This window comes from Antedon mediterranea, chromosome 1, assembly GCF_964355755.1.
Source record: "Antedon mediterranea chromosome 1, ecAntMedi1.1, whole genome shotgun sequence".
NCBI classification, from domain to species: domain Eukaryota; kingdom Metazoa; phylum Echinodermata; class Crinoidea; order Comatulida; family Antedonidae; genus Antedon; species Antedon mediterranea.
The window spans coordinates 38,675,016-38,685,863 of record NC_092670.1 but is presented as its reverse complement, the minus strand read 5'-3'; the positions used below and the strand labels follow the sequence as shown (position 1 = coordinate 38,685,863).

General features: G+C 35.9%; 2 protein-coding genes across 2 annotated transcripts; one reads left to right on the top strand and one right to left on the bottom strand.

Annotated features, from left to right (window-relative positions):
• Positions 1-58: 58 nt before the first annotated feature.
• Positions 59-4,517, top strand: LOC140063599 (elongation factor 1-alpha). The gene is made up of 6 exons (XM_072110012.1): positions 59-185; positions 1,357-1,700; positions 2,245-2,412; positions 2,821-3,100; positions 3,369-3,625; positions 3,835-4,517. Exons 1-6 carry the CDS (start codon positions 98-100, stop codon positions 4,189-4,191), a joined length of 1,494 nt encoding a protein of 497 aa, XP_071966113.1. The 5' UTR covers positions 59-97; the 3' UTR covers positions 4,192-4,517.
• Positions 4,518-5,134: 617 nt separating this feature from the next.
• LOC140039532 (soma ferritin-like) lies at positions 5,135-7,181 on the bottom strand. Its single transcript, XM_072085145.1, has 4 exons — positions 6,946-7,181; positions 6,509-6,655; positions 5,738-5,863; positions 5,135-5,576 (listed from the first exon to the last, which is right to left on the bottom strand). The coding sequence occupies exons 1-4, from the start codon at positions 7,048-7,050 to the stop codon at positions 5,430-5,432; spliced, it is 525 nt and encodes a 174-aa protein (XP_071941246.1). The 5' UTR covers positions 7,051-7,181; the 3' UTR covers positions 5,135-5,429.
• Between the last annotated feature and the right edge of the window lie 3,667 nt (positions 7,182-10,848).

Here is a 10,848-nt window from a genome sequence, read left to right as displayed (position 1 = left end):
AATACCGGAAGTACTAATACAACGAGAGTTAAGTACGAATTGCACAACACTCGCTCAATGGTACGACGGTGAATGGAGGGATCTCCGAAATGAATAAATGACGTCATTACAGTATACCCTATTTGCAGTATATATACCACGTGATCGTCCTTTATCGGCCTTTTTATTCGCGTGGCAAAACCAAGGTAAGAGGTGTTTTACTTTGTCTTATGTTTAATCGTATAAAATCAGTAAAAATACTTTGCATCGTTAAGACATAATATTTTGTATGTATTCTATTACAAACTTTACATATCAATATGTTGTTATATGATGTTATTTATCAATTGGATGTTTGAAATTTAATGAAAAATTGTGCTGTACCATACACTACATAGATGCCGGTTGTTCCGTTTTCTTGAACAGAAGATTTGATTAAACTGTTGGGTTTCACAAAAATAATTGATATTTCATACAAAAATAATCATATGTCTCGCTCTCAATTTCTTATTGAATAGGAAGCAGAATTTTGTAGGCCTATTTTTATTTTTTCGTTGTAAATTTAACCACATTTCTGCCACTCCTCAACAATTAACATAAAGAGAAAGGGTAGTCTAGACTCTAGTAAGCCTATCCATTCTCTTTATATATTGAGGATACCTACAATCTTGCATTAAAAAAGGCCTAGGCTAGTAGTAATAGGGATAAATTTGCCATTTGATTTTAGCAAAGGCATGCTACACACAATATAATTATGGTGTTCCACATGGGTCATGGTGTTATGCATTTTGGTCACTGTTATTTAGTTAATATTATGCAGTGCTGTTCACCAATATAATGGCCAGTGTTGCATTTTTTATTTAGTAACTAGGCCTACAGTATTTATTTATTACGTTCTCAATTAAATTATTAAAATATTTATATATCATTCCATCGGAAATATTTATTTTAAAAGAAAATTTCTGTCTATACATTACTTACTACGAACTACTACGTTAAAAATAATGTTACCATGTCAACTGTCGTCGTTCCTCTTCGTAAGCATTGTTACCCTTTTGCATTTCTCTCTCTTGCACCAATGGAAGCCTATGGTTTGCAAAAAGGCATGCTATATAGTTATACGCAGCCAATTAAAATAATTTGTAACCTACTCTATGTCTACACATAATGTAGGCCTAGCCAAAAACGCAAAACTATTTCAGTGATGAAATTCTCATTTAGGATGCCAATAACTACAAATAATTTAACTACTATTTATATTTAACTTCTCGCAAATAGCATCTGTTAAAAAATAAATAAGTAAAACTTTTTGTAACTGCAATCCTAATGTTGGTGTGCTTTCCTTGAAAATGTATTAAAATTCATTTTAATTATCAGAATCACTTCAAAAAATCAAAATGCCTAAAGAAAAGATCCACATCAACATCGTCGTCATTGGACATGTCGACTCCGGTAAATCAACCTCTACCGGCCATCTCATCTACAAATGTGGAGGCATCGACAAGAGAACAATTGAGAAGTTCGAGAAAGAAGCTCAGGAGATGGGCAAAGGATCTTTCAAGTATGCTTGGGTATTGGACAAGTTAAAGGCCGAGCGTGAACGTGGTATCACTATTGATATTGCTCTGTGGAAGTTCGAGACTGAAAAATTCTGTGTAACAATCATTGATGCTCCAGGGCATCGTGATTTCATCAAAAACATGATCACAGGAACATCTCAGGTACAATATACAATATTTATTCTTGATAACATTTTCCCCCATTTGAAATGTAATACAGTAGGTTGCCTCTTGATATAGATTTACCAAAATTCACAAAACCACCGATAAACAAGCTCTGAAACAAAATTGTAACCATGGTTCCTTACAGTGATCTGATTTGCTTTGTTTCAAACGCAACATTTCAAAGATAGTTTGTTTTTTTATTCCTTGTGTAAATGTAACTTGTTATACCTATATAGTTTTAATGTATTGATATTGTTTAATGTTTTATATATTGTATGTATTTTTAAGCATCAAGGAAAACCAATTTCATGTTTGCCTTATGTTCATGAAAATAAGATTTATCTTGCATTGATTAGTTTATGCAAGTTTAAATAGAATATGGACAGCGACTACACCTATTTTCTACACCTATTTTTTATTTAAGTAAGCTGTACGGTAGAGACACTTATAGCACTTGTAAAATAAAGTTAAATAAATAAATGGCTATATTTCTGATGCTAAATATAATCATTACAAGTGACTTTACTAAATCTGTTTTCAGGCCGATTGTGCAGTACTGATTGTTGCTGCTGGTACTGGTGAATTTGAGGCAGGTATCTCTAAGAACGGTCAAACAAGAGAACATGCACTGCTTGCATACACTCTTGGTGTCAAACAAATGATCATTGGCGTCAACAAAATGGACAACACAGAGCCCCCATACAGCGAGGTAAATATCTTTATTAAATAGTTATACCTTATTTAAAAAGGGTTAACCCTAAACAGCATATGCTGGCAATCAGGGGGCCCTCATATAAGTATATATAAAAAAACACAAAGGACTAAATATATATATATTTGCTTAAGCGTGGTTCCCACTAGCGACGCAGCGCAAATGAATTGACCAATCACAAACGATGGCTTATTCCCTTGTGATTGCTAACTGTCTGTAACTTCGCTTGTCATTGGTTAAAACGCTTGCGTTACGTTCTAGTGGGAACCAAGCTTTATGTAAAAATAACAATAGATAACTAAAAACTGAATACAATTATTGGAAAATTTAGATTTGAAATGGTTCACGTTTTTTTTTTGTGCTGTTCATTTTTAATGTACTGTTGCTTTTTAATCTTGATTGTAGGCTCGATTCAAAGAAATTGTGAAAGAAGTTACTGGTTATGTAAAGAAAGTTGGTTACAACCCCAAGGCTGTTGCATTTGTCCCAATTTCTGGTTGGCATGGTGATAACATGTTGGAAGCCTCTAGCAACATGCCCTGGTACAAGGGATGGTCAGTTGAACGCAAGGAAGGCAACGCAAGTGGAAAAACTCTTTTCAATGCTCTAGATGCTATTATTCCTCCAAAGAGGCCAACAGACAAACCTCTTCGTCTACCACTCCAGGATGTTTACAAAATTGGAGGTTAGTTTTGGTTTAAAATGTTCCTCTAAAATAAACAAACCCAACAGCCACATGCGTGCGCAAAAAAAATCCTATAGATGAACATTTGTAGCAAATTAGACTTGCTTATCTCAAAAGTAAAATTCTAACCATAGTTTCAGTTGCGTTATAACGGCATGCGATTTTTTTTTTCGTATATGGCAATCGCATGTGTTTACCGTGATTATTTTTCCAATAGGGGTTTGTCTGAAAAATAAAGGTCCCTTAAATTTGTCAATTTGTGTTATAGGTATTGGAACAGTGCCAGTAGGTCGTGTGGAGACCGGTATCATCAAGCCAGGTGTTGTAGTTTCATTTGCACCTGCCAACATCACAACTGAGGTCAAGTCTGTTGAAATGCATCACGAATCCATGGCGGAGGCTTTACCTGGAGATAACGTTGGTTTCAATGTCAAGAACGTGTCCGTTAAGGAGATCCGTCGTGGCAACGTTGCTGGAGATTCCAAGAATGATCCTCCAAAAGAAGCAAAGAACTTCACCGCACAGGTATAGTGAATTTCTTTTTTTTATTTGTATTTCTATGCAAGTTTGTCTAATTCACTTGCTAGATATCATAAGTTATTGTGTATTATATGTTATATTGTGGAAATAAATTGAATTGAAATTTTCTTCAGTTGCCTCACCCCTGTGAGAAGGCAAATCTCCTTAAATCTTTATTTTTAGAGATATTTTAATCGACCACTATCTTCTTCCAGGTTATTGTTCTTAACCATCCCGGTCAAATAAAGCAAGGATACGCGCCAGTCTTGGATTGCCATACTGCTCACATTGCTTGCAAGTTTGCAGAACTCATTGAGAAGATTGATCGTCGTTCTGGCAAGAAACTCGAAGACGCACCACAATTTGTCAAGAGTGGCGATGCCGCTATTGTAACACTTGTTCCAAGCAAGCCAATGTGCGTTGAAGCCTTCTCCGAATACCCACCCCTTGGTCGATTCGCTGTCCGTGACATGAAGCAAACCGTTGCTGTAGGAGTAATCAAATCTGTCGAAAAGATGGAGAAAGGCCAGAAAGTAACAAAATCTGCTACAAAGGCCACCAAGAAGAAGTGATGTCTGGCAGACCGCCACCAAGGTTTAACTGATGCATACTCCATAGCAATTCGACCATGCCTCATCACCTCTATAAACTCTCTCATGAATATATGTTTAAGAAAGTGGCTGTCCTCTACAAAAAGTCACAGAAAATGTTTCAGAAGAAAAAACGAGTACAGTACATGTAACTTTAATTTAAATATATTATTTTAAACATGCATTTCATTTATAAACTCCTCATTTAAAAAGATTTTAATCCATAAGAAAGCCAGGATTTCATTTTCAGTCTCGTATGTGTTCCATGTAAAGTTGGCAGTAACAATAAATTCAATATTTACAATGTACATTGGTTATGTATTTTCTATATATATATGTAGTTTGCATATAATATTGACGATTTACAATAAAATTACAAAGGAGGTTGTATAAGGCTGCAGAACGTGTATACTATACTAGACTACACTAAATGGTGGGAAGAAACCTCATTTATGACACCCCTTTGAAATGAAAGTGTAAGATGCTGGTGTTGATGTAATTTTGTAAGGCGTGTAGGGACTTCCTGATTTGAGTGATGTTGCACAAAGTTCATGTCCCTGTGACAGATATACAGTATGAACGTATAAGAAATTATATGAAATAATAAGTGGATGTGCTGGTGAACATCATACACAGATGTGACCTTTACACACATTCAGGGTGGTTTCCGGTTCTGCTGAAATACAGTTTTTATGAGGGACACAAGTTAAATATGAAAAAAAATGTAAATATAGTTGAACTGAAATAATTCACTCTACATTCTCAGAAAATCATTGCCTTGTTGTTGGCAGTTGGCTTGCATATTTTGTGTTCCGAGTCCGTTGGTTATTATACAGTATTTTGTGTTCCGAGTCCGTTGTCTAGAACCAACCGCATACAACATTGATTTTTACACTACAGTACATTAACAAATTCACGAAAGAGCAAAAATCTTTTTTTCTTTTTATTCACCAGTTTAACTGAACTTTTAATTATTTTGCACAAGGTTTATTAGAATGGTTCTTTGAAGATGTTGCTATTTTATTTTTCTTCGGTATTGTAGTTTCTAGTTTGAAAGCATTTCAATGGTTTTGACTGAGCGGGTACTAGTTATACAGGATTATATGTACTACTGTAATGAATACTAAACTTGCTTATATGTTGGCACAACTACGTTTTTTATACTATATGGCTCAATGGTATAATAATTTGAGCTGATTATTATGGTATCAATAACAAGTTTACGATTCTCCTCCAAGAGTTTCCTTGTCGAAGATGTACTCTCCAAGGCCTGTGCCAACTCTCTTCAGATTAGCGACGTAGTCAGACAGCTCTTTAATGGCTTCGACTTGCTCAGTCAAGAAGTTTGCCTCCAAGAAGTCGCACATCTTAAATAAAAACAAAAAATGATTAATTTATGGCAAAACATTTTTTGCATAAATGGTGCATTCATACAAATGACAAAATTATTTAAAATCTATACAAAAACAAGGACCAAAATTGACATTCAAAGCTGAAATGATACAGTCAAGTAAAACACTTTGTGTACCTGTTTGTCGCCATGTTTGTCAGCGATGTTGTGCATCTCCAGAAGAGAGTTGTTGACGTTCTTCTCCAAGTCGAGAGCAGTCTGCATAGCTTCCAAACAGCTTCCCCAATCATCCTTGTCCGGTTTCTATTAACAAAGATCAAATAATATATTAATATAAAGCTTTGTGACAAAAAATGTGATGTGCGCATATATGAACATGTCATATCACTACCATATGTAGGCATATCACCACTATATTTGGTCACATCACACTTTTTTTGGCAAACTAGTTTAATAGTGTAGACGGCGCTTATGCACTTGTCAATTATACGACCCCCGGGAGAGGTGCGTCATACTTTTGAATACCATGACGCACCCGTGCGTCAAAAAGGTGACTTACCTTTAGGTGACCATGACGCACCCATTTTGACGCACTGACCATGTTGTTTATGATATGGTGGGTGGTAAAGTGACGGACATTGACACACCTTGTTCATTGATGTGACGTACCATCTAGGTTTTTTGACGCACCCCTGCGTCGGTAATTATTTGTAAATGACGCACCTCTCCCGGGGGTCGTATAGTGAGTCATACAATTGACAAGTGCATTAAATCATGGGGTAAAAGAAAAAATTTAAAACAAATTGATGAACTGGAATGAAGAGATTTATACATGTCCAAATAGTGAGTGTAGTTCAATTATTTTACATTGATGAACTATTTTACTGACTTTCATTGCAACACTTAATCTTATAACTTATCTTGTTTCTAAAATGTTTTAATTCTTACACAGATGTTCTGCAGAACAACTCGTCCACCACGTTGGTTCTGGAACTTCATGAACTTTTGAGCATGCTCATTCTCTTCTTCGTGGTTCTTCTTGAAGAAGCGTTTGAAACCTGGCAGAGCAATGTCATCCCGGTCAAAGTGGTATGCCTAAAAAAATCAAATCATACATACGTAATTCAAATATAATTGATTTAAATTCAAGGATAAATAAATTGATAATAATGATACTGTTATAATATTGTTTCTATTTACTACCTCACCTTAGCCTAAAAAAGTAATGTAGCCAACATCGATTGGCGGCGCTATATAATTTTTGCACATTACGTCATTCTCGACTTAGTAACCCGGATGTGCTTATGACGTTTTCGGCTCGCACACAGTGTGCTAGGCCTATGAAAGACTTAAGAAAGCAGCGCGCGGGAAGCCATTCTACTCACCATAGAAAGGTACACGTATGAGGCGTACAGTTCCAAGTTGATTTGCTTGTTGACAGCAGCTTCTGATTCAGAGTGATAGTTTTGTCGTGGAAGAGACTGAGCCATGGTTAACGATGAATTGGTTAGAATGTTATGAAATTATAAAAAATATCAATATTTTGCAGGGTAGAAGCGCCGTTCCGTTTCGTCACTGCGAAAGCAAAAACAGGATCACTTCAATGAGTTGCAAAACCACGGGATTGCGTTCTTTTATACCGTTCTGGCTATTCTATCAGTTTGACATACCCCTTCAATGACTTGCAAAATTTGTCATCAAATATTATATTATTCTGTATGGATTACGATTTATTCATTTTTTATTCAACATTATATATACATATATACTAAATAAAATTACACTTTCAATCAAAATGAACATTTTAGTAAGTAATCACGTAGGCCTAGTCGAATTAATCGATAGAAGGTAGGTAGTCGCAAATGATGGAATGTCAATAATATATTGCGCAATATAGATTAACAATGACTGAGACCTCGACCATGATCGAATCACAATCACAAGACCTTTGCTCACGTCATTATCTTTTTGTCATCCTTTAATTTAAATACACCCACAAGGGCGTGCCGTGGCCAAATTTATATCACGCGCGTTCTAGTGTGATGCAGACCTGGCCGGGTTTATACCAATAATATATCCCCAACCCAAAAATGATCAAGGTGCATTGCCATTACATTATTGTACCCTGAATTAGGTTTATTAATTTAAAATTGGTGAATGTTTGACACATTTTGAGTTCGTGGTCATCAACAACACTATAACAACCAGGGAAGAGTTTCTGTAGGATCGTACCAGGAAAGTTGTAATTAGAGTTGTAAATAACAACTTCCAGATAGGACACAATTACTGGGATATATTTGCTATTTCATTATTACTATAAATATTAGGTCACATATTTTTGTTTTCTTTCATTGCTATGTAAAACAATGTATTTACTTTTATAATATACTTCACTCATGGAGGTACGTATAAATAACTATAATTCACTAAATAATGCGCGCGCTTCATCTTTCTCTTCTGCTTCTCTAAATTTCATTTTCAATTCTTTTTTCCGTTTCTTCTCTTGCTTTACTTGTTTCCTCGTATCTTCTGCGAATTTGTTTGTGAATTATCTTAGTTTACAATATTTTGTTATTTCTATGATATGATAATACGTAGATCTCAATGATGATAATAATACTTAGATCTCAATCAGTCACGTTTATGACTCATTCTTTATCTAGGCGTTCCATAAGTGTGTTGTTGCGGTTATGGATGAATGAGTTTTACTCACACTTGTTTCGTCACACAGTAGGCTAGTTGAATAGTTAGTAGTAGTATATTACATTGCATGTTTTCTAAACAATAATATTTCTAAATTGTAGACACTAAAAAGTAGAATATTTATAATGTCCCATAGTCTTAATAAGTTGGAAGTTGCACGTAACTTAGCTAGGTCTACACTACCTACAGTCAAATAGTAATCTAGGCTCTCCCATCCTCAGGCGGCTAACTATGGAGTAAGCCTAGAAGGCTTGTGTCAAGCTAGCCAACAATAAGCCAGCCAACAATAAGCCAGCCCACTTTTATTTTTTCCAGCCAACAATAACTATGAAACGCGGTTTGTGCATTCTTTACATTTTCATTGTTACTTATGGCTTTTATGGTATTAGGAATTAAATATTTGTGAGAAAAACGGCGGATTGTTCCTGGGATTCACTTGGTGGGATTATACTAGGGTACCTCGTTAGTCGTCCAGTATAGGTTAGAGTTGGACCACTGGTCCCGTTTACTCAGCCCTCATCTTTTAAATTTCAGTATAACTCAATTACGATTGTTAATATATAGTGAAATTTGATATTGTAATTGTGAGAAAACGGCGGATTGTTCCTGGAAGTCACTTGGTAGGATTATACTAGGGTACCTCCTTAGTCGCCCAGTATAAGTTAGAGTAGGACCACTGGTCCCGTTTACTCAGCCCTCATCTTTTAAATTTGAATGTAACCCAATTACGATTTTTAAAATATAGTGAAATTTGAAACTGTATCTGTGCGAAAACGGCGGATTGTTCCTGGGCATCACTTGGCGGGATTATACTAGGGTACCTCCTTAGTCGTCCAGTATAAGTTAGAGTGGGACCACTGGTCCCGTTTACTCAGCCCTCATCTTTTAAATCTGAGTGTAACTCAATTACGATTTTTAAAATATAGTTAAATTTGAACTTGTATTTGTAAGAAAATGGCGGATTGTTCCTGGGAGTCACTTGGTGGGATTATACTAGGGTACCTCATTAGTCACCCAGTATAAGTTAGAGTAGGACCACTGGTCCCGTTTACTCAGCCCTCATTTTTAAAATTTTGAGTGTAACTCATTTACGATTTTTAAAATATAGTGAAATTTGATACTGTATTTGTGAGAAAACGGCGGATTGTTCATGAGAGTCACTTGGTGGGATTATACTAGGGTACCTCCTTAGTCGTCCAGTATAAGTTAGAGTGCGACAACTGGTCCCGTTTACTCAGCCCTCATCTTTTAAATTTGAGTGTAACTAGCTAAATTACGATAACATTTTTAAAATATAGTGAAAATTGATACTGTATTTGTGAGAAAATGGCACATTGTTCCTGGGAGTCACTTGGTGGGATTATACTATAGGGTACCTCTTTAGTTGTAGAGTATAAGTTAGAGTGGGACCACTGGTCCCGTTTACTCAACCCTCATCTTTAAAGTTTGAGTGTAACTCATTTACGATTTTTAAAATATAGTGAAATTTGATACTGTATTTGTGAGAAAACGGCGGATTGTTCCTGAGAGTCACTTGGTTGGGGATTATACTAGGGTACCCCCTTAGTCGTCCAGTATAAGTTAGAGTGGGACCATTGGTCCCGTTTACTCAGCCCTCATCTTTTAAATTTGAGTGTAACTCATTTACGATTTGAAAAATATAGTGAAATTTGATACTGTATTAGTGAGAAAATGGCGGATTGTTCCTGGGAGTCACTTGGTGGGATTATACTAGGGTACCTCCTTAGTTGTCCAGTTTAAGTTAGAGTGGGACCACTGGTCCCGTTTACTCGGCCCTTATCTTTTAAATTTGAGTGTAACTCAATTACGATAAAATTTTTAAAATATAGTGAAAATTGATACTGTATTTGTGAGAAAATGGCGGATTGTTCCTGGGAGTCACTTGGTGGTATTATACTAGGGTAGCCCCTTAGTCGTCCAGTATAAGTTAGAGTGGGACCACTGGTCCCGTTTACTTAGCCCTCATCTTTAAAATTTGAGTGTAACTCATTTACGATTTTTAAAATATACTGAAATTTGAAACTGTATTTGTCAGAAAACGGCGGATTGTTCCTGAGAGTCACTTGGTGGGATTGTACTAGGGTACACCCTAAGTCGTCCAGTATAAGTTAGAGTGGAACCACTGGTCCCGTTTACTCAGCCCTCATCTTTAAAATTTGAGTGTAACTCATTTACGATTTTTAAAATATAGTGAAATTTGATACTGTATTTGTGAGCAAACGGCGGATTGTTCCTGAGAGTCACTTGGTGGGATTATACTAGGGAACCTCTTTATTCATCCAGTATAAGTTAGAGTCGGACCACTGGTCCCGTTTACTCAGCCCTCATCTTTAAAATTTGAGTGCAACTCAATTACAATTTTTAAAATATAGTTAAATTTGAAACTATATTTGTGTGAAAACGGCGGATTGTTCCTGGGAGTAACATGGTGGGATTATACTAGGGTACGTCATTAGTCGTCCAGTATAAGTTAGAGTGCGACCACTGGTCCCGTTTACTCAGCCCTCATCTTTTAAATTTGAGTGTAACTCAATTACGATAAAATTTTTAAAATATAGTGAAAA